The sequence below is a fragment of the Argiope bruennichi genome, chromosome 10, assembly GCF_947563725.1.
Source record: "Argiope bruennichi chromosome 10, qqArgBrue1.1, whole genome shotgun sequence".
Classification (NCBI taxonomy): domain Eukaryota; kingdom Metazoa; phylum Arthropoda; class Arachnida; order Araneae; family Araneidae; genus Argiope; species Argiope bruennichi.
In genome coordinates this window covers 72,397,511-72,422,852 of record NC_079160.1, presented here as the reverse complement: position 1 = coordinate 72,422,852, position 25,342 = coordinate 72,397,511, and the positions used below count along the sequence as shown (strand labels likewise).

The following is a 25,342-nucleotide window of genomic DNA, read 5'->3' as shown; positions in this document are numbered from 1 at the left end:
CCAGATTTGCGTCGTATTTTTGGACGAAATATAGCAAAAAAGATTGGCTATTTTATTGGTTTGCCATAAAAAGTACTGATTGTTTTAATTATTGCAAGCATAAAAGATTGTAACCATAGCTCTAAAAATTAAATAAAACTATTTTTAGAATCTTATTTCTTTTCTATTTAGTTCCATTTTCTTCTGCCCAGTTTCCAAGTCTGAGGGGGGGGGGAATTTTGATATTGGAATAGTGACTTAACTATTTGAATACTAGCAAAGAATACTACAAAAATGCTATTTGAATGCATATCCTCAATTTTTTTTGTATTAAAAGTTGTATCTTGTTTAAATCTACATTTACTGAGAAACAGTGCATTATTGTAGAAAAAGTGAATGGCTGATTTGCTTCTTTATTCCAAAGCACAATTTCCACTGTATGTTTACAATTTGCAAAAATCTAATTTAAAATTTTTCTGAAAAAGCAAATATAAAGAATTGCTTGTTCCATTTAATGAAAAGATTTAATTAAATAATCGTTATTCTAATATTTTGAAAGAGTTTTTAAACGCAACTCTGGAAAATGGATTTAGTATTAACAAAGGTATGTGTGTTGAAACTGTAAAAGAAAATTCCTTTGCTTGTCTATGAACTGTGTTAGATGGCACAAACTTTTAGGGAGGTATTTTAAATGTTCCAATTCCAAGAGACTTCCTGTAGTATGCAAAATTAGTGCACATGAAGTATTATGAAGCATTAGAAAAGCAGAATAGTATTATTTCAGGTAATGAACTTCTCTTTCCTTTTCCACTGAAAAAAACTGGGGGGGGGGATATTTTATTATCTATTGCAACTAGCATGTGGATGCTATTCATGCAGTTCTTCTGATACTACATTTACATATAAGAAATACATTGGCGATTCCCCCCCCCCTCCCTCCAAATTTGAGTGACACTCCTGTGAATGTAACTAACCCTTGAAATAAAATTTAGTATGTAAACATTGTGGATATGTATTAAATCTTAAAATGCAATCAGCAAAAAGAAACACCAAATGCATACTTACGTTTCTTTATTTTCCCAGAAAATATAAAATGTGGTATTTTATGTTAGTATAGGAGATAATCAAAATCTCTCATTTTGTCTTTATACACTCGTATCCAAAAATTAAAGATAATGCAAGTTCAGGAAAAGAAAGAGTCAGAAGCAAAACAAATGTGACTTATTTGTAATGCCAATTATTAAACAAAAGGTAAAGAGCAAAAAAGATGCTATATATTTGATATAATTAATAAAATTGCAATTTTTTGCTCCCTGAAGCAAATTACAAAAAAAAAAAAAAAAAAAAAAAAAAAACCTATTTACACAAACCAATGGTATGTACCAATGGTTACATGGTTGGTATGATGATTAATGCATAGTAGGCCTCCCAGACGATGCAATACAGTCCGCACAGTCCCTAAACAAGCCGAGTATCAAATTATCAATCTGATCTTGGGGAATATTACACCACTCATCGAGCAATGCTCTCCGAAGTTCCGGTAGACATGTAGGAGGTGGCTGACGGGCTGCAACTTGTCGACCAAGCATGTCCCACACATGCTCTCCTGGATTCAAGTCCGGTTAGAATGCTGACCAGTCCATACGGATGATGTCCTCCGATCGAAGTCATTCGTTTACGATGCTTGCACGGTGAGGACGGGCGTTGTCATCCATAAACACGAATTCTGCGCCCATGGCGCCCCTAAGCAAATGTACATGCTGTTCCAGAATGACGTCCCGATAGATTTGGCTTGTCATGGTTCCAATTTGAACATGCAGGTCAGTTCTGGAACCCAGAATAGTTCCTCCCAAAACGTGCAATCCTGCACCACCGTTACGGTGTCGTTCAATGATGTTCTCTTTGTTTTAACTTGTACCTGGTGTTCACCATATGAAAATCCGGCGAGAATCAGACTGTGATCTAAACTTAGACTCGTAGAAAAACATCACACAAGCCCACTGTTGCAGTGTCCACAATGCATGCTCTCTACTCCAGGCTAACCGTAGGCGATAGTGAGTTGCAGTAAGTGGAACACATCTGACAGGCCTAAGAGCATATAGACCAATCTGCCCTAAGCGTCTGTGCATGGTCTGCCTTGAAACTGTTCGTACCAATGGTTGAAGAGAGCTGACGAGACAGGTCTGATGCTGTGCTCCGTCTGTTTCTTTTGGCAGTAACTACCAAATACCGGTCCTCATTCTGCATTGTAATTCGGGGGCGACCTGTGCTGTAACGTCTACTCACATTACCATCGTCTTTGAATCGTTGCCAAAGCCTGGAGATGATACTATAGACGATTTCAAGTTCTTCGGATACTTCCACCTGGGTACGCTCACATTCCAGACGGCCGATAATTCTACCACGTAAAAAATCAACCAAATACGTCCTTTGTGTCATAGCTATGCGGCTATTGCACTGAAAAGCTTATAAAACAATTGCGAACAATTTTACTTTTTTGCCTGTATTCCTTTTACATCATTCTCTTACACTCTCGTCATTATGACGTACTGTCGGTGTCATCTGATGGCTTCCTGCAATTTACATATGATTTTTGAAGATGTGTGTAGTCATTTTACGGGTGATATATGTATTTTAGAGTTCGATTTCTGCGTGTCTGAATTATCCTTAATTTATGGACATGAATGTAGTAGCCTTTGAGCCTCATTCTATATAGTACAAAAAGAAAAGTTCTTAAATTTTGGTGTATTCATTTTATTTTAATTAAATAAAAAAAAATCGTCGAAAATTTATTTCAGTCAAATAAGCATAGAGCGTTATTCTTAGTTGCTTGAAACGAAATGTCAATATTTATAGTGAGAACCAAAGCAGTGCTTGTTATTTCATTATCGTTATTTTTCATGCTAATATTTTCGAAATTTTGTTATTTCAAGTTCAGATAATTTGCATGAAAGTTGGAAATTTCAAACAGTTGTTAAGTGTAAGCCCAAGGTTGTTAAATTTGTCCATCAGAATTTCCAGAGGAATCAGTAAGTCCCAATATTTGGTGCATTCCAAAAAGAATGAAACGTATTTTTGCATGACTGAATTTGCATATGACTTTTGAAGATGTGTGCAGTCATTTTACGGGTGATATATGTATTTTAGAGTTCGTGTAATAATAACATAAGTGTAATTTTTGTGTTAATTTTTTCTTTAAATGCACTCATTATTTTTTTCATAAAGCATTTATAATAAGTACTATGCATCTGTTTTAAATATAGCTGTGATATTATAAGCAAACATTGAAAACTATATACTTTTAGCTTCCTGCCATCACCTTAGTATTAATGAATCTGACAATTTTCTTTCCAGAATTTGCTGAATAATTTCAAGAGTAATGATAGTATGGCTTTGGCAGCTAGAATATTTTTACTTTTTCAAGTGATTTCATTATATCCATTGATTGTCTATATATTGCGTGTACAAATAATGCACTTCTTTTATGGAACTACATATCCAAGGTGAGATTTGCAATTCTTTTTCAAAGAATAATTGTTAAAGTGTTTTTATATTTATAATACGAAAACAATCTTCCTGATTTCCATTTCATTGTCTTATTTTAAATGTTTATATTTTCTTAGAGAATAATTTAATAATTTTTATGTGTATTTATAATTTTTTTTTCTATGTTGAATATTTTCACAGCTTTTAAAAATTCATATGCTTTTAAAAAATTAAAAACGCATTCTTGCCTGCAAAAGAAAAATGACTAATTTGTTTTTCATTTAAAATGCTTAATTTATTAAAAGCTAGCCATCTTTGATGACCAGCTTACTTGCCTGCAATATTGATTAACAGGTGTGCAAAATTTAAACCATGAAAAAGAGTTTGCAGTGTAATGACCGATTTTTATATTATTTAATGCACTGATTTCAAATATGATATCCAGTTTTCTTAATCACATATGAATTTTTCATCAAATGGACCTGAATATATGGGCAATTTTATTTACATATTCTGTTTATGGAATTTATTGTTCGTTTTACGTATTTTGAGAAAAAGAAGATATTTTCAAAACATTTTAAAGTAATTTGTTTATGAATTAACATATCTAACAATTGGAAATAATTTACTATATTAATTAGAACAGTTATCATTGTTTAATACATCTGGATTCATATATCTTTAATGCTTTCTTTTTCTTTTCTCTGAAAGGTCCTTTTGGTCGTTTTTTATATGTAGTATGCAGGACTACTCTGTTTAGTATTCCACAGTAGTCCATCATTATATTAAAGTTCCATCTACCTTGGTATCTATACTCCATCTCCTTGATATCTTATTAAAATCCTTTTTTCTTTTTCTTTTTTTTCACTAATTGCACCAAGATTTTGGAGAAAGTGGCCCAAATGTATATCGGAAAAATGCACTTTCAAACTCATCAAACGACTCAAGTCTTTCTATTTCATTAACATTTTTTCTATGATAGATTTAAAGTTGGGTTCCTTTCTAGAGGAATTATGTGATAACTTCTTTGAAAGCTCTTTGGGCCTGTCTTTCACTGGAAAACGTTTTACTTTCAATTAAATACTTTGTTTCTAAAACATTTCCAAATATCTGTACCTATGAAAACTCTACCTTTGTTTTGGCTGGAAACTTGCTGTCTATTTATTTAAAGCACTCTCCTTCTTTTAATAGATCTTTAAAAAATTGTTTCACCAAACAAAGCTTCATGTGAAGTGTAGTAGAACAGAACTTAACTGGGATCAACCAAACTTCCCTTTAGTACATTTTTATTTCCAGGTTTTAATGCTTTCCTATGCTACCACTTTTTTTTAATCCAATAAATAATCCTTTTTATTCAACTGTCCCTTCAAAAAGATTATAAGGGTACTTGGTGTATCTTGCTTGTTGATCAAGAAGCATGAAAAACACTTTCAAATCACCACAATCTGTTCATCCGTGTTCTTCATATTTTGAATTGGTGAGAATCGAAACTAAATTCTCATAAGATTCCTTCAGATACACAGAATACCCTAGCAGCAATGAAGCGTACTTACTGTCATTATGTAGAAACACTGTCTTGAGGCTTCTTTTGGGGGATTCAATAATGAATTTCTAATTCATGTCATACTGTATATTAAAATTCCCCATCAATCCAGGGATATTGCTACAATAAACCAAGTCATTATCTTGAGAAAAATGTTTTCTCTCTTATGGAACCATGAGAAAGAGGTACCAGGAGCCTATAAATTCTTTTGCTTTAGCCTAGAATCTAAGAGTTCAGCAGATACATTAGAAAGCTCCAAATCTCTGACTCAATTCCAACTGGGGAAAAAGTATACGCTTGCTGCTGACTGAAACATCATGATAGTCCTCATCATAAGATTCACTTTCGTTTTCAGAGTCTTCAGGAATGTTATCTAGTTCCTCTATGGACCGCGGTGGCCTGGTAGTAAAGTCTTGGCTTCGAAACCAGAGTGTTTCAGGTTTGAGACCCGATTGCACCAAAGAATCGCCTTGTAAGAGGGTCTGGTGCACGTGAAATCCATCAGCGGCAAACGTCTTTTCGCTGGTGTGGCGTAGTAGTTTGGAGAGGGGATGCCAGCTCAGGTGTCACCCTCGTCATTTGACCGTGGCTCAAAATTATGAGGTCTGTTCCAAAAAAACACCAATGTTCCTTTTAAACAGGACATTAATGTAACTAAACTAATCTAGTTTCTCTGTTGATTACGGTACAAATATTTCCAAGTTATTAGGAAAAGGGGTGTATTACCAATAAGCAACATAGATAACATATTTCTTTTTTATTAATTAAATTGTACCCATTCAACATTATGTGATCAGAAGTAGTAGTCATCACTGATTTTTGATTCTTTCCTGATCTTGGAGATTCCATTCGGGAAGACTTTTTTGTGCCTTTTAATCATTTTCACAATTTCTCTATACCAGAGGAACACACATTAGATAGGGTCCATGACATAATCTGATCACCAATTTTTATGCCAAAATATGCATAATAAACTTTTTCACAAAATCTGTTATATTTCTTTGGTATTTCATCACAACAAATTCCTCTCCAATATAGCAGGAATTAGGTGAATTAAGACAAGTCCCTTATTGTTGTATAGTACATTTAATAAATTGGTTTCCATCCTCCGACCCTGCAGCAGGGCAAAAAGGTCTCCAATTTTCACCAGTATAATGATGACTTATGATAGACACTATATGGTCATCCTTAAATAAATTATAATACTATTCTTAATTATAATACTAACAATTGGTGTTAACAAAAATCAGAATTTTCAATTCGTAAAAAAAAAAAAAAAAAAAAAAAAAAAAAAATCCTTTGTTATAGAATTTTTTGACTATTCTTTTCTAAAATCAGTGTTCAAAAATCTATCAGAATCAGCTGTTTGTTTCTAAACACTTTTTTAATAAGCCTATATTGTGTTTTATTTAACTGTTATAATGTTTGCTCTTTGAGTTTCTTTGAACAAAATATTTAAAACATCAGATTGGGATTGGCACTTGATTCTTACAATTTTAGAAGTTTCAAGTATATTTCTTATGTTCTGGTTCTTCTGAAATCTAAGATCTATGATTTTTTGTTTCCCCTCCCCCTCAAAAAAATTATATTTTTAACCATAGTTATAAATTAGAATGAAAATAATAATAATGTTGTTGTTGTTTCTAATGGCACTTGTCATAGACAAGCCCACTGACTTTAGAAATCAGTGGTTTTAAGCCAAGGGTGCGTCTCTTGTTTTTCAGGAGCGCCATCTAGGGCTAAAAGTACACACTACACTCACGTCACAACCCTTTTTACGAGTAGACTTCATTTATGCATTTCATCCACTCATCTACAGATCGTAATTTAGACCTGAATCAGAGATAATAATAATAAAAATATTTGCATTTTATTTATTCATTACAAGAATAGGAAAAAGAGAAAAGTGTTACTACTATTTAAATTACAGACAGGATATATTTCTGTCAAAACCTGGATATCAATGTTTCAAGTTACAAGAAAGAAAAGTGGTCATATTATTTTTACAATTTGCAAATAAGTATAATTCTTTGCAAAGAAATGAATTTTTTTAAGCCATTGAAAAATAGTTATCTTTAAGGTTCAGATTTCTTTAATAATTTAAGATAAACATTAATAAATAAATATAAAGCATGAATATTAGATACTTGTAAGAAACTAAAAATATAGTTTTTAATTTTAAAAGAAATGAATTTTAATGCATTATTGGCATTTATAGATAAATGTAGTTCCTCTGAGTCATATACATTAACCCTTTGATTATTTATTAACATCTTTTTATCTTCATTTTCAATGCAAGTGCAACAAAAATAGATTCTAAATAAGATAGGTCTGTTTGAAATGCTTTCATAAATGTTTTTTAAGTCAGAATCTATTGCATAATAATGAAATAACAACAAAAAAACATGCTTTTACTAAAAATGATTTTAACTAATTTTAAAAAGTTAATGGGGTATATATGTGCCATTAGCAGTCAAAGGATTGATGCTTATATATATATGTTAAGTGTAAATCTTTTATGTGTTTTTATCATGCATTTAAAACATCTTATTTTATCCATTCTAGCTGGAAGCCAGTGTTCATTCTCAATATTTCTGTTATAACAGTATGCATTCTTTTCAACATCTTTTATCCAAAAGTTGGCACTATTATAAGGTTAGTATGAAATAATTTCAATACAGCAGCATAACTTGTATATCTTACTGAAACATAATTTAAAATTTCCTTTTTGAAAAGCATCTATGTAATCAAATTGTACATTTAAATTTTTTTATTATATTCTGCATTTTTTTAGAACAAATTACAACCTCGTATTTTGATACTCCTTTAGATTCAATATTTGTAGAAGTGTAAACAGTCTGTCAAATATGAACTTAAATGAAGCTGATTTAATATTTTTAGGTATTGTGGTGCTGTATCAGGATTGGCCTTCATTTTTACTCTCCCTTGTATTACTTATATGAAAGCTCTTCATGAGAAGAAGCAACTTTCTGTATGGAATGCAGCTATCCACGTTTGCATTATGATATTAGGTGTATGCAATTTCATCTCGCAATTCTTAATGCATGGGAAATAAAAGTTCTGTTTACAGTAGAACCTTCATAATCCAGGCTGTTTGGAACCATAATCATTGAAAGTACAAATTAAATTTTAATGAATAATTGAAAGTAGAAATTAAATTTTAAATCTTTTTCTTTTAACAAAGTTTTCTAATTTTGTTTATATGAAATATAAGTAAATCTGCTATTATTAATGCATATTAAATTTTTTACCTATGCTTTTATTATTTATCAAACTACTTGCATGCATTTTTTAAAAATATTAATTTGTTTTTTTAAGAGGATTGCTGATTTTTACTGTTACATTATTAAATAATCATGCATCTTCCCAATGATTATTTAATAATGTTCTCCAAAAAATTTTCCACCATCCAAAAATGCAAAACATTTTGAAATTTTTATAGCAACATTTTTTAATTGAATTTCTTCACATCATTATTGAATTGCTCAATAGAATTGTGTTTTTGTTTATTTTCTAAATAAGTTTTTGAGTTTTAAAAGATCATTTTTCGAAAACAATTTTTGACAATATTTCACATTTCAAATTAACTTTAGTGGCAACATTTCCCAAACCTGCAAAACCTTTGAGCCATTATTTTAATTTATGGAAATACATAATTTAATTTTTTGATATTGGCTATTGTTAACAGAAATTCCGGTTGACTGAGAGCCCAGATAATCAAGGTCCTACTGTATTTTAAATGTGATTGTGTAGCAAATATGGAAGAAAATATGGATTAAAGAAGTATTTTAAGATTTCAAACAATTATTACTTTCATAATACTTGTTAGATTTTCGTATCATTTTTTAAATATCTAAAATAAAATGCACATAGTAGTACATTTCTTATACTAATAAATGAAAAGTAAGAATATATTATACCTGGAAATTGGTGTTCTTATTGTTCTAAGCATTTTTGAATAATATTAATCTTGTTGTTTGTGGTAATGAGATGAAATCAGTCTTTGAAAATTATGTAGAAAGAAAGAAAGAATTCAAAAGAAAAATTTAATGCATTGTATAATCCTTTGAACGGCCAAGTTTTTCCTGCTTTTTGAGTAAGATTCAAAAGCAAATACTTAATTTTTATATGTATATTTTCTTAAGTTCTAGAAGTGAATTACTTTTAAAATTTTTAATCAATTAATAAATATAGACTTTAAAAGCTTATTTTTCAGATTATCAAGCTTTTACATAAAAAAAAATTGGTTCTTAAAGAGTTAAGAAGGTTTTTTTTTTGTTTGTTTTGTTTTTCCTTATTGCTTTCAAATAAAATGAGCTTTGTCTATAAAGTTGTACATTTTTTGAAAAAGATATCTATATATATATGCATGTATTTTTTTTACAAGCAATGTAAATAGTTAGGCAATATTTTTTAATTTAAAAAAAAAATAGTAAGAAAGATTTAATATTTACACTTTTTTATTATTTATATTAAAATTGTATCCTTTTGCATTTATGTGTCATATTGATTTAAAAAAATAACAAATATGGAATTTTCATGAATAAGTACAAATTATTTTATTTTTCAAGTTAACAATTGTTTTAATTACTACTTGTATATATTTTTGTTAAAATGTCTGAATATAATTAGAGTTAAATATTGAATATTTTATTACAAACTTATGCGAAAGAGATTTGATTAATGAATATATTTGGTTCACATATTTCTCATTAGTTTTTAAAAGTAGATTGAAATTATTTTGTTTTGTGAACATTAATGCCACAATATTAAATGTAAATCAGTTTATTTCTAAAATGATGTATTAATTTATTTTTGTAAAACTGCCAAATGAAAAATATTTTCTAAATATCTGTTACTTTTTATTTATATTTAAATTTTGTATATATATGTATATGTTTGTGTGAATTATGTTTTGAAATTTTTTAATATGTAATTGTGTATTATTTTTCTAACTTATTTTTTACCTATTAAGTACAGTATCCATTATTAAATGGTATTTGTTTTGATTTACTTTCGGTAAAAAATCTGTAAATCTCTTTTACTTTAACTCAAAACAGATCTGAAAATTTTTACTGTAGAATTTAGATAAAACTAATATTGTTGCATATTGCTCTTCTGAATTATAACCAACTCTTTTTTTTTCTTCTTTTTTTTAAATTTATATATTGTATCTTGTAATTGCTTATAAACAAAACAATTTAAACTTCTGTTACAGCAATTCTTAATATATTATGTCAGATTATTTTTTTTCCATCATTTTCATTCAAATTTAAGAAAATTAAACGTTTTTAAATCCAAAATATTATTCTAAAATTTTTGTTTATCAAACTGATACATTTGTTGAAAAGTAATTTTGTCTTTATTATCTATAATCAAGATTCTTTTTAAGAATTTAATTTTTTTTTTAATTGAGTTGAAATTAGCAAGATATATTTTTTAAAAATATTTACAGTATAGAGAAATCTTTATTTTTTATATGTTAGTCATTTTATTAAATTGAATTTCAAAAGTACTTTAAAATTCGACATTATCCTATTTATAAATATTTATATTCATGCATTTAAAAATATAACTGAAATTCAATTATTGAAATTGACTACTAGTAAAAAAAGGAAATTTTTCACAAATCCAGAATTAAAGCAGGAACTCCTAAGCAATTGCATTAATTTTAAATAAAGTTAAATAAAACTTTAAAATTCAACTTGTGTTAGTAAATTAAATTTTGCTACTTTTTTTTCCCCCTCTCCTTAAAATTTTTGAAAATTAAATAATGAACATTCATTTCAATCTTTCTCAATGCATGCATATTGTATCCCTGAAGTTGGATAGTTTTAATTGTTTAAGAGGTAATGGAAGATTATGTCCTGAATGTGGAATTTTTTTGTTATTAATGTCATTTTATTGGAAAATTATCTTATCTGGAAAAGATAAATTTTCCAACAAAATCGTGATAGAAAGTTGAATTTACTGAAATTGATTTTCTAATACATTTATTTTCAATGAATAAAGCAAAGTAATGACTTTGCCTTCTTGTTATAATCTTCCTTCCCCCTGCATTTCTTTGTAAAAATATAAATGAAAAATGTAAAAGTTGGAAAATATGAAAATCAATTTAATGTTTTCTAAATTCTTACATTAAATTCTGATATATTCTTTTAATCATCACTGTTATATTTTCCTGACGAATTTAATTTATGAAATTTATTGTTCAACTTTTTAAAAAATTATTATTGGTGTATTGAGTGTAATATTTTTATGATGTAATTGGAATATTAATGTTCATGTATTGAATCATAAATGTTTGTATCATCTTACTTGGATTTACTGTGTTAACCATTACCTGTTTAACCATTTGTCATTTTAATTTAAAATCAATTCAGCAAGGTATGCCACAAAATGTCAGAGGAGAGTTGTTTTGTATATATGCTTATAAATGTTATTTATAAGATCTGATGTATGCTAATCTTATAATTTTATTTTTAAATTACTTTTTAACTCAAAAATAAATGTTTTTGCCAAAATTGCTTCTATACTTATACTCTTTTACTATTCTAAGCAATGTTTCAAATGGCAGCTTTAAAATCCTCTTGCATTACAGCTCTTAATTTTTAATGTTTTTGTATTGTATTTAAAAAATATGTACTTTTTTCCCTTGTATATTTATAGTATCACTTCAAAATCAGTTTCTGATTATTATTACTTTGAAATTTTGAGAAAGGAAATATTTTTTTATCTCAAAAGTAGATGAAAATTTTAATGTGGTATATATATTTTATATGCCACATAAAATACTTTATACATTAAAAATATCATATAAAAAATCATTCATATCATTAAAAAGTGTATCATTAAAAGGCTTATGCTTTTGATTCTTAAATCTTATGAATTTCTTATTTATGCTTTTAAAACAATAAAAATTCATCGAAAATAATTGTTGACAAAACTTTTTTAATAATGTAATCACTTATAAATATCTTATTTATTAAGTATCTTACATCAATAGAGAAAATATGTATTTTAACTTTGAATTATAACAAACAGTGATAAATTTGCACGCTTTGGTCTTTTTTCTTAGTTTTCTATTTTGGAACATATTTTATAAGATTTATAGAATTGTACATGTACATAGTATATTTTAAAAGAGAAATTTCCATAAGACATTATTTGAGTACTGAGATTTTCAGTGGAAATGTTTGTACAAAGAAATTAAGTCAGGAAAATGAGAGAAAGTTATATAGTTAATAATATATTTAAAGACTAAGAATGTATGTTTATATGTCTTTTAATTACTAAGTACTGCCATTTTGCTTATTCCTATTTAAAGGTTCATGTACAAATTATAAAAGTACTCTTTTGTTTGATGATCTTTTAAATACTTTATACTACAGTACAGAAAATTACATTCTTTTATGTTTCAATAAATTGTGATATTAAGTTTGATTTTTTTTTTCCCTCTCAGTATAAATATTAGAAAGAAGTTAATTTCTTTACGAATTGAATTTTGTCATAGAACAGACAATCTACATAAAAACTTCTACAATAAACTGGATGCATGTGTCTTTCCCGAGTATTATACCAATTGTGTATGTAAAATTATAGAAAGTGATATATTTGTAAGATGTATTTTGAATACTGAAAGAATTCTCCTATTTATGGTAAGAGAAATATTGTGCTTAAATAAATTATTTGAACTGGTTTGGCTTTTTTTTAGAATAGTAAACTCTTTTATATATTAGATATTACACAACTGTTTAAAATTGACAACAATTTTTGATAAATAATCCATGTATATTTTTAAGTATGGTAATTAAATAACTTTATATTTATTTATGTAATCTGCTAAGTAAACAGATTACCTTTTTGGAATTAAATTATTAACCCTGCTTTACACTTCAGTGAATTTTTAATGATTTACTAAGCTGTAATTAAGTATGCTTACATTACAAATTTTTACTTTTTAGTCACATTTCTTAATTTTAAGTTCTCCGATGATGTGTACAGTGATAAATAATTAACATAGAGATCAGTTCTGCAGTTTTTTTATTTTAAATGCAAACAGAACTTTCAATTTCTGAAGTTAAGATAGCTATGAATATTCAAATTTTGGAATTGTGATGTTTCATTATATTTAATGGGTAATATAAAATTATAGGAGAACTTATTTTGATTCTTTAGGTAAATATATTCCGAAATGATTCATTAAGAGTTTAAACAATCTATTAGTTAAGTACAGGTTAAATTAATTTTGAAAGATTTCAACAAGATGAAATCTAAAAATGACAAATTTTTTTTTATTAAAAACTTACTTTTAAATCAAACATTTGCAACTTTATTGATTTATTGCAATCTTTATTAAGATATATATATTTAACTAAAAAAGTCAAAAAATGTAAGGTCCATTCAGAAATTTTTATCATTAATTATGCTTTATTTTCAAAATTCAGATTCATAACAAGAGGTTTTTTTGTAATGAAAAAAAATTATTTAAAATCCCATTTCTAATATCTCCAGAATTGCAATGCTCTGAAACTCTCGCTTCTCTTCAAATGGTAAGGTTAAAAATAATATACCCTATTTTTAAACATTATCTCAGAAATAAATTGGAACTGAGTTAAAATGCAATCCTGTAGATAAAAAGCTTTAGAAAGAAAATTGCATTATATTGTTGATGAGTTTAAATATTATACAAGATTAAATTTATACATTGAAAAGTTATGTGTCTGCTTTGATCATAATATAAGCAAAATATAAGGAGGTGGGTTAATCAAATTAAAAACCTGCTAAATACATTTATGTTTTAAATAATGATCAACATGCATTGGTGAAATACTTTATTCCATATCTTTTTAATTTACAGAAATGCAAAAAAACTAATACATTGCATTTTTTTATCCATATACATATCATAGTATGAATGTTATTTTTAAAAGTAACAATTGCAATCAATATTTAATTCATATCTTGAATTATCATTTTCTTCTACTATAAAACAGGTAAGAATCTAAAATGTTTCAGTTTAATCAAAAATAAAATTTCTAAATGACTTGTAACATGAAGATGAAAAATCCAACTTAGTTGACTTAATCCAACTGAATTCAAAAATGAAATCTACTTAAACATATTTTCATTGTTTTTCTGATTTCAGAAAAGAAAAAAAAATTATTTTAAATTGTGAATGACAGGAAATTTATATATTCTTTGGAGGCACTTTCTCCCTTTTTTTAATATTCACAAATATATACTTCATCCACAATATGTCTTTCTAAGTATTGCTTTCTGATATACAGCTCCGATACATTTAAAAATATATCCTCAATATTTTACAAAGGCCATGGATATTAGATTATATTTGATTTAGCTCAAACTATTCAGCATTTAAAAGTACATAAAATGGGGTTTTTTTTACTTACATTTAATATGAATATATTAAGCTAATATTTAAGGTAAAGAAATTTTTTACTGTATTCATATAAGTTCTAATTATCCAGATGCAAATTTCTAAAAAAAATAAAAAATATATTTGTTTTGAAATTATTACAAGAATCTATTCTTTTCGTGGTCACTCAAATGCATACAATTTTACTCTTAACTCTACAATGGTCATAGATAAATTAGTTAAATTTATTGAATAATAAAAGTTTAAGGTATTTGTAGATGGAAATAAAAGTCAAAATAATTTAGAACTCTGGGCCACTCTTTATACTTAAGAATCGTCATTTTACATAAATAGTATATTCTGAGACGGTTCTCTCCAAAAAGAGTTGGTTCTCACTGATAGATTGATATGAATATGAAACTCTTCAAATCCTATGCTTCACAATAGGTTAATTTAGAATGAAATCTCAAATTTTTTTCAAATAAACTACAGTAAAGGATAATTGTATTTACATAAAAAATAATGAAATGTTTATTATAACTATTTAAGAGATTTAAAACATTTTTATATCTAAAACCAACCACAATATATTCTTTCTAGAAGCAATTTCCAAACATATTCTAAAAATGTTTTTCTAATAAACACAATGCTGTTAAGTATCTGATTATTAGGTACTTGAAATGTAGAGAAAGTGTTTTTTTAAAATGGAAACTACAAGTTCCAATACTTGAAAATGCATTCATTTCAAAAATAATAATAAATTCTACTAACATGTATCTGTATAATTCATTTCAGAATAAGATATATACAGAATTAAACAAAAAAACATCTAATTAAATTTATAAATTTTCATAAAATTTTATAATTAATGAAGTAAAGTTTTAGTTTTCTTATATAATAAATTTGTTAAATTGGAAATTGAAAAACATAATATATAGTTTACGCAGATTTACATATTATATGCTGCTTAAATTTATAAAATATAGATTAATCAAACAAATATCTTGAAAATGTAATAAATTCTTTTTAAAATACAAATGAGTTATAAAATGTAATATTTTATATTTTTTAATTTTTGTACACTTTAATATTTAAAGAATTTTGAGAAACATATCAACAGCAATTTCTTTTATAAATCTCTATAAATTAATCTGGCACCAAATAACTCGTATAAAAAATAAAAAATAAAACCTACTTTACCTGCATTTTAATCGCAGCATAATTTGCAAAATGCTGAATTCAAATAAATATACATTAACCATTTCAAGGCAGATTTGAAATAACCACATTATGCACTGATAGAAATATATCACATTAAAACTTTTTTTCAGGATATCACAGTACTTACATATTTCAACTAAAATAAATGTTTCATATTTAAGAGATCTGGATTTTAGATGAACTAAATTCATTCAAATAAATTTGCATAATATCCATTAATTATTTTTTAAAAAATAAAAGAATTTTTATTATATTTTAGTATTGTTAGAATGCATTTCTTAATCAATTCATATATAACTGCGTTAAGTACAATTTATCACTACTGTAGTATCACACATTCTTTTCATGAACAGCAAATTAAAGCTCAACATTCAGGACAGAATCTTTTTTACTAATGTAGCTAAGTATTGCAACTCTCCTCAGAGAATATTTTCCAGACAAGATTTTATAAATAATTTCAATCAAACTATACATTCATAATCAATACCTCCCGAGCCAATGGAGTGATCACTCCAAAATTGATCATAAACTTTGAAATCAATCAGAACTGCCTGCATGGAGTGGAAGGTTGAGTATTTAAACCATCATAACTTCCATCAGTCCACTTCTACGACATCATATGGAGTAGACACTCAGTAAATGTAGGCAAGAAGGGTAGATTTGCAGTGCAACAAGGAATTTACGGGGGAAGGGGATAGTAGCATGGAGAGTATATGAGTATACTAGATAGATGCACTAGAAAATGGAAATGCACAGAATGCCCATGAATGAATGACTTTACAGTTCCTTGATATAAAGATACCTTCAGTCATTCTATTATTAACTGATGGTGCATCAAAGATAAGAAAAACAAGAACATTGCAAGTTGGCAACTGAGATGAAAAAAAAAAAAAAAACATTAACCAATAAAATATTTCACAAATGATATACACATATCATTGTATATCACACAATAACAACATATCACAATAACAATAGATTCTGTCTCATGCAGTATAATGAAGATAAAATTAAAGAAATGACATAATAATGTTACATATATCCTAGCATATCATAGTAAAAATGTGTTGTCTTTGGGTCTGAAAAATATAACAGAGCATATAAATAATTAATCTACTACAAATGAAGTCCAAAACATAATACTAAAAACGATTTAGTTATACTTCAAGCCAGAATATGTGGTTATAACTATAGTAAAAATAAATAATACCAACTTGTAGCGAATTATTAATTATGTCAACCATCTGGCACATCTAAACATTACATCCAAACCAAATGATGATCCCATGCTTCCAGTGTTAAGTATTTGAAATAAGATAAATATACTTCCTGAGATAAATATATTCAATTGCTCATTTCAAGAACAGTACATAAAACATCACAGTTTAATCCAATAAATAAAAGAGAAATAAATATAATAAATAAATAACGGAAAGACAAACATTTTAACCAAAACATAAAAAAAGAAAAGAAAAAGATTCATAAGATCTGCAGGCAGAAGATGCAACTTATAAGAACATTTAAATAGAAATTTTCTGTTCCAGAAAGATTTTCAAATGAATTGTTATAGAACCAAATGGTTACCAGAATTAAGTTTTTTTTATTAACATAAATAAAATTATAAACTTAAAAACATAAAATCATAAACATTTTTTTTAAAAATGTACTTAACCTGATAAAATCACTCTTATAGAATAAAATTTGATCATAAGATTTTTAATGTTAAAATTTATATTTATTAATTATATTCAATGACAATACAAGTTGAGAGTATTAGAAAAACTATCGTATATAATCAATTAAATAATCATGAAAAATCCATATGCATCTAAAAGCCACTAATAAATTTTAATTGTCACTAATCAATGAAATATATTTCAAATGAATTAAAGTTGTTTCTATATCCTTAAGATATATACAATTGCAAATTGTGCTATTCTGCCATAGCTTTCTATGTACTGTCAACTTTAGTTGCCATTACTATAATTATCACCTAAAATTATTGCACTATCTTTGAATATATATCTCAACATGAATAAAAAGTTATCCTAAATATAATAGTTATCATATTTAGGATAACTATCATGTGCAAATGTAATCACCTAATTATCACCTAAACTTATTGCACTATCTTTGAAAATATGTAACATGAAAAAAAATCATATTTAGGATAACTATCATGTGCAAATATGAAAAAAATATATTCAATAAAACACAATAGCAACCAGAATTTTTTTTTAAATGGAATGTTTAAAAAAATTCAAAGACTTTAGTATCTTTTGAAACATTTTCTCCTACAAAAAATTTATTGCAAACAAAATAGATAATTTGACTTTTAGATAATGTCATACATAAGATACCCTTAATGACTGATACAGATAACTGCAATTAAATTAAATAGGTAAAAATTGTTATTTAATTCGCTTGAATAATCTTTATTGAGGGGGAAGAGGGGGGCATTGCAGATTCTTTTACAAAATATTACAAAGATTACTGGTATCAGAAGATATATCTAATTAAAAAATATCATTCAAATGCTATTCAACAGTTATATTGATCCTCAATACCTGGAATGGGATCTTCTGAAATGTGCATCGTCAGCAGAAACATATAATAGGGACATTAAATACAGAAAATAAATAAATAAAAACTTAACAATTGCACTTCTTAAACAGAAATCATTAAGTAGCATAAAAGTGTTATATCACAAGTATATCAGATAATAATATATATATATAAAGTTATATCAGATCACCGGAAAAATAATATTATTTTAATAAATAAAAATACAACTACCTGAAACATGCCTTTTCTTATTAGTATAGAAATTCAATAATTGAGAGTGGTACCTGTGAGAAAGAGACATGCAAAGAGATAGTGTGCAACTGAAATACAAAGTGTCCAACCTAACAGTATCAAGTAATAAAGATTTATACTGATAGAATCAAGCATATTTAGTTATCAAAATGTAATGCCGTTAATAATCAACTTCTTCAATGTGTAGTCATTATTTTATCTAAATTTGTTACACAGTTATCCATGCGCATATTGACAGTGATTAAAATTTCCTAGATATTAGATTTGAGAAGGAAATACTCCACTATCTAAGCTACCAATTTCTTAATTTATTGCTGCTAGACTTTTCAGCTTGGAAAACTAACTGTGAACTGTTTTTGAATCTAAAAATTCCTTTTATTAAAAATTCTTTAAGCTACAGTTATTACTTCCTGTATTGTCATGGATAGAGAACATCACAGTAGAAAATACAAGAAAAAATTTGTGATTAAATTCTTTCCTGGCACATTAAATTCTGTTCAGATTTATTTTACATATGGCAGAGAACCAATGCAAGCAACAGAGGTTGATAAATAAATAATCCCATGAATAATGAAAATGGTAAATAAAATCTACAAAAGCATATTTTTAACTGAATATAATTTGTCTAGATGAAAAAATAATCATATATTAATGTTAAGATTACAGTTTTGCTAAAGGAACCAATTAAGGAAGTATTGTCTAAAAGTTAGGGGCTAAACTGTCCTTGGCATGTGTTAGAATTTTAAAAATGTTTGTGCATATACGAAAGAGGTAAAATGACTATGCACTAGTAAAAAAAGTTTATTTGTAAAAGGTTTAAAATAGTACAACACCTACATGACACATTTAATAAAACCTACTAATACTTGATCAAAAGTTCAATTAACTTTTGGGTTTAAATATATCAATGGTACTCACATTGCACTTTATTAGCTTGCAAAAGAAACCCGAAGAGTTTCCTACCCTCTTTAATCCAACTAGAATTTATAACTAAGTATGCCTGGCTCGCTCAGTATAAAGCATTACTTTTGAATACCTTCAATTCAGACACTCTATATTGTGAATTTTTTTTCTTCTTATGAAAGATGTATTAAAATAAAATATTGAAAATGATACATTTCAAATAAATACAAAATTCATACTTGATGAAAATGAAATGAAATAAATAATCAATGATCAAAGCTCCGGATTATAAATAGTTCTGGTTTACACTAATTATGATGATGTAATGAAATATAATGCATGACACTTTCTTAATCATTTAATGAAAGAAAGAAAAAGAATGAATGTGTTTATTTGTTAATAAAAATATGTGTTACAAAAAACTGTATTTTCTCTTAGTTACCAATAAATTTCGAAAAATAAAGAATTAAAAAGAATCAAGAAAACCATTGCATTTCAATTTCTTAATGAATATTTTAAGCATTAAAAATGTCCTGAATGAAAGAACAGTATTAAAATGAGGATAAAAATTAAAACGACTGTTTATATATCATACGTTTTTTTTAAAGTATTTTTTCAGAATAATAAATGTTTAAGTTGTATTTTAAGAATTCTCAATTATATGCTATAATTACACTCAATTTGAAGCCTAAATGTTTTTGAATAATAATAAAAAAAGGTTTATAAATGTAACAAATTTAGTTTCTGAAATAATACATTGTGTAGATGCAATGAATTATAAATTGCCAAGAACTAAAAGTTACAATCCTATCAAATTTTTTAAAGTTAGCCATTTTTAAAATGCAAGTAACAAATTTAAATGTTAAAATTATGACCAGAATTTAATATTTGTGCATAAAACCAAAAAGCAAATAAATAAAATATTTCTTAAGTAAGCACCTGAAACACTACGACAAATCTGAGAAAGTATTCTTTATGTTTAATAAAATATATGCACCAATCCCAGCAAATTATATTTTCTTGACACCCTATAACAAATGAAAACACATATTTCATGAAAATATTCTACTTCATTAAATTAAGGTGCAAATCCATTCAAACAAATACCACTCAGTTATTATTCACATTTTCTGTTAATTGCAAGGGCTACCCGATTCTACATTTTCATCTATAAAGCTATAGACATGATTCAGATATTCATCTCTATACTTAACCAAATGTTTAACATGCTCAGATTCTTCAAACAAAACTACCTTAACATCAACTCCCTTCTTTTTCCTGTAGTCAGCAAATTCTTGGATAGTGTCCCAACAACAGACGTTGTCCGCTTTTGAGAAGAGAAACAGTTGGGGACAAATATTGGGTTCCTCCACAAGTGCATTCCACAGCAAGTAATAATTGATTTTCCCAGTGAAGAAGCTCAGCAGTGCACTATAGACACCAAGGATCATGGCACGCACTAAGGCTACAAAGGCAATCATGTATCTCTTGACAAGACTGCCATCTGTCATAGCCAGAGTTGCTCGGATAAAACCGGATGCTCTTACTTTAGCAGGACAACTGTCAAAAATGCATCCTTTGATCTATAAAAGAAAAAATGCATAAGCTAGATCTGATAAAAATATCACTATTTTCTTTAAGATCAATATATTCATAAAAACACACTCAGACCAAAATCGGATTGTGGTTGTAACAGCATTAATCTATCTGGTAAAACTTTTAAAAACTCCAATAGATGATTGCATATATCAAGAAATTCTGATATGAAGAATTCAGCACACTGAGGAGACTAAGGATCATGGCACATGCTAAAGCTACAAATGAACTGAAAGAAACAAAAGCAAAATCATACTGTAATTTCCTCCGAATAGGATCAGTATGCTGCAATATGGTTTTGTTTTTTGGATAACAATGGTGAAATCGCCAATCAAAGGAAGAATGTGTAGGAGATTAATTGTATGTCACATAGTGCAATTTTCTAATGATTCAATTTTGGACATATCAGTACAGCTGGCATGCCATTTATTAATGTAAAAATTACAGCACTATCAAAAACTTTACTTCACACAGACATTCAATTTCTTACATATCCATCTCAGTCTAATTTCATTAAACTTCCTGACAGTACATATAGGAATGCAGCTTACAAAACCTATTTAGAAAGATGCATAATTTGAAATTACTTGTTTGTTGCTTCTGTTTCACACTATAACCTATAACTTCATTATAGTAACCTTATTATTTTTAATCTTACAGATGTTCCCTAGAAATCTCAAAGTTTCACAAAATGGTTTAATGCAAATAGAATCATAATGTCTCCTTCATATTGATATTTCATAAATAAAGTGAAAGAAAACATACATTAATTACTTAGAGAATGCACCTATAAAAACAATAGTTTAGGAGGGAACTAATAAAATAATTCAAAATTTTAGAGAGTATTTTATATCTAATACCTAGATTTTTCAGAAATTAGACTTGTTTTTAAAACTGCACATTTTTAAGAATAAAAAGCCCCAAACATTTATATATATCCTTATTAAATAAATGAATTAATATAAGTGAGAAATTTTGTGATCCAGATAAAAACTTTAATTCATTACCCTGTTTTGGGAAAAATAACAATTTCATAATCCAAAGTAAAACAATAAATAAGAAAAATGATAAATTAAAGTTTAAAATAATTATTCAACAGCTTTTAATGACATATTTTTAGTTAATATAATTTTCTTCATTATATTTCCTTACATTAAGAGGATAAACCAAAAGATGAAAAACCTATAAAAGTTTTAATCATCACAAAATTTTTTCAGTAATCTCACTTGGGATTAAATCTACAGCTTAAGAAATCATGAACTAGATTGTTAATACTGCGCACATATTTCAATCATTAAAAACTCTATGGACTCTTTCCAACTATATTTAATATTACTTTAGATATAATTGGTCACCTAGTTATTACACAGAGTGTCCATGTTAAGGGTCACAAAAGAAATGATTTATACTGAGAAAACTACACACAATTAAAGAAGAAAAAAGGGGCCATTGATACAAAATTACTTCCCCACCCCCCTTCTTCCTTTTTTTTTTTAAATCTAAAGCTATAATGGAATAAACTATTACAAAATCCATTAATACAGAAAATTGGCCAGAACCAGTGTGATGTGAAATAGAAGGTGGCCAGCATGATATGGAATATCGTCTTGCTGCTTCTAATCAAAATGTTTATTTCTACTGAGACATTTTGATTGAAATTCACTGAATGTGGATCCAGAGAGAAATGCATTGGGTAAGAGAAAGCAAACACCTGCAGTGCATTTAAGAAGGCATTCACCAATGGGATTGATAGCTAGCAAGAAGTGCTCATGTATGTCAAGTTTTAAATTTCTCAAAATGTCCGTACATACATATTGTTCAAGACTGCTTTCGGCCACTCTTTACCTCAGTGACACTTGGGCTAAAAGTCAGTATATAAATGCCATTCCAAATTTAAGATCTGAGATGATACTTGAATTTGAATTTATTTGCTTTGGGCTTCATTAAAAAGCAGGCCTAATTGCAAAAAAATTCATATATTGGGGGATTCAAAACAATAGATTGCTACAGCAATTTCAACAGCATCTGAAATTTAGATAAATATATAATAAGAGATAAAATTTAGGGCATCTGTAGAATAATTTATATTCAACTTTAGTTAAAGAGCAACAAACTTAAGGATTCATCTGTAATAAGACAGACGAGATTTATAATTAACAAAATCGCGTTTTTTTAGTGAAAGTTATTATTTTGAATGACTTTAATTCATACACTTTTTATTTTATAATCCATTACACATCAAAATAAAAAATAAAAACTAATTTTTCATTTGAAAATTCTTTTACATAATTTCTGTCAATATATATGGCATTAGTGTTCAGATTCAAAAAAAGAATTAAGAATAATTTAAAAGAAACTATTTTTATAAGATTTTGCAAATATCTAAGAAGCACTGATTTATACTTTCATACAGACTAAAAACTGCCAAAAAGATATTTTTAGATAATTATAAGTGTAATGATAAAAAAAAAAACTTTGGCACTGTATAACACCAAATTTATAATAAAAATAAGCAAAAGCATCAAAGACTTCAAAAAAGGACAAAGAGGAAATTAATAGTTCTAAAAAGAAACATTTTGACTACTAATTAACATTATATTAGAACTAAATAAATTTTGAACCGCAATCAAAGAAATTGAATTGCTTTCACACAAGTCATTGAATAAAATTTATGGAAACATTCAATGTTACTTTTATCATAATTAAAAGTAAAATATCTAAATATATCATTAAAAAGTATACATAATTTTCACAAATAATTTCATTTTCCATTTTTAGGTAAAACAGTCGTGATATAAGAAAAAATAAATATATAAAAAATATAATTATAAAAATGCTTAAAATAATTACACAATTTAATGATGGTAATATGAATAAATTTGAAAGAGTAAATTAAATTTTAGTTTTAAACAACTTTTAACTTGAGTCATTTTAGTATAATGTAACAAAAAAAAAAAAGGACGAAATAATTTAATATTTTTACCTGAAAATCATCTGGATGTTTTTTTCTCATTAATTCTGAAACGTATCTGTATACAGTAGCACCACCATTACTGAACACATGAAAAAATATAGGATGCTTGTCAAACTTCATATCAAGTAATAAATTTATAACATTTCCAGCAAGATTGTGAATTTTCTTCTCATCAATACATCTCGGCGAAACAACATTAGGAGATGTTATATAACGAATAGTAGTACATCTAAAGAAGGAAAGAAAACAACGAAAATTATTTTTTAAAAATAAAAAAGGAATTCCAGAATTTTTTTTAAATTTAACATTCATATAATTTAAATAATGCAGAGATAAAATTAAACACCACCAAGATATTTATTGATTATAAAAATGCGCATATTGTTTTATTTTTGTTAAGAAGAATGCAAAAAACAATTCGATCAAAACAATAAAAAAAACTTGGGACATTCGCTTAATCCATCTCTAAGCTTTTAATAAATAATTTAAAACCCTAACCTGAAACATAAAATTTAATTTCAATCATAATTTAGTACACAGTTTTTCATGACATAAAGAAATTAAAAATATTATTATTACCCTTTCTTTTGATATATTTCACTATATTTTGCTAAATATCTATCAACACAACCGGCCCATCCAAACAAAATAATAACAGGTTCTTTATTAATTACAGGTTCAGCGATTACTGGAAAAGTAATGTAATATTCAAAATCGTCATCCATTTCGTTCAAAACAAAAACAACTTTATTTACGTAAATAAAACTCAAACTTCAAGAAACATCAGTCATCGAGAATGAACCGGTTTCGAAATCAACAATCTACTTCCGCTTTTACTCGTTCATCTTTGATAACGATTACGATAATCGTTAAAAAATTATTTCGATCTTGAGACAGGAACGAATCTGTTTCTGATTTGGCATAACAGAATTTCCTTAAAAAAAAGTAAAAAAAGAAAATTAAAATTAAAACACTGTTCTTTAAACATCACGCATTATTTTTTAGCATTCTATATTTTCTCTCATAGGAAAATTCTGCAATTAAAATGAACATTTCATTGAAATTGCAACTATGATGCATCTCTATTATCAATAAAATATTAATGTGATGATATTTTTGTTATCATACTCATAGTGATTTTTTGCGATCTCTTATCCTCTTTGCCCTCCTCTCTTCTTTACTCTTCCTATTTTAATTTTTATATACAGTGCATCCGAATTTTCTTATTTGTTTATTTTGATTTACCGGCATGTATGACTTCCGATGCATTGCATTTTCTACGGAACTGAGACTTTCCATACTTTTAATTAGCATCTTCGAGTTTAATATTTTCATTTTCAATTGCTATATTTCAGCATTCAGTGAAAATAACAAATCTGACAACTTTTTTATTTCTAAATTTTTAAGTATTCAAATCAAACAC

At 27.0% G+C, this 25,342-nt stretch overlaps 2 protein-coding genes across 3 annotated transcripts in view; one reads left to right on the top strand and one right to left on the bottom strand.

Moving 5' to 3' along the window:
• The window catches only part of LOC129988314 (sodium-coupled neutral amino acid transporter 9 homolog), a 40,881-nt gene extending 28,154 nt beyond the window's left edge, over positions 1-12,727 (top strand). Inside the window, exons 12-14 of one of the 2 annotated variants that reach the window (XM_056096514.1) lie at positions 3,334-3,482; positions 7,574-7,663; positions 7,910-12,727. In XM_056096514.1, coding sequence (XP_055952489.1) covers positions 3,334-3,482; positions 7,574-7,663; positions 7,910-8,084 — 414 coding nt within the window. In that variant the 3' untranslated portion in view covers positions 8,085-12,727. Of the gene's footprint in view, positions 1-3,333; positions 3,483-7,573; positions 7,664-7,909 lie in introns of those variants that run through there. The other variant, XM_056096515.1, reaches the window with a different exon arrangement.
• A 7,186-nt stretch (positions 12,728-19,913) lies between these two features.
• Positions 19,914-24,731, bottom strand: LOC129989081 (transmembrane protein 53-A-like). Its single transcript, XM_056097402.1, has 3 exons — positions 24,499-24,731; positions 23,929-24,148; positions 19,914-20,932 (listed from the first exon to the last, which is right to left on the bottom strand). The coding sequence occupies exons 1-3, from the start codon at positions 24,642-24,644 to the stop codon at positions 20,483-20,485; spliced, it is 816 nt and encodes a 271-aa protein (XP_055953377.1). The 5' UTR covers positions 24,645-24,731; the 3' UTR covers positions 19,914-20,482.
• Between the last annotated feature and the right edge of the window lie 611 nt (positions 24,732-25,342).

Bases quoted from the DNA above. Each gene is read 5' to 3' on its own strand.
- LOC129989081 (XM_056097402.1), bottom strand. From the start codon at position 24,644: ATGGATGACGATTTTGAATATTACATTACTTTTCCAGTAATCGCTGAA. The intron at 24,149-24,498 runs GTAATAATAATA...TTCCTTCTTTAG, and splicing joins GAAATATATCAAAAGAAAGG to ATGTACTACTATTCGTTATA. The intron at 20,933-23,928 runs GTAAAAATATTA...TTTCTTTTATAG, and splicing joins AACATCCAGATGATTTTCAG to ATCAAAGGATGCATTTTTGA.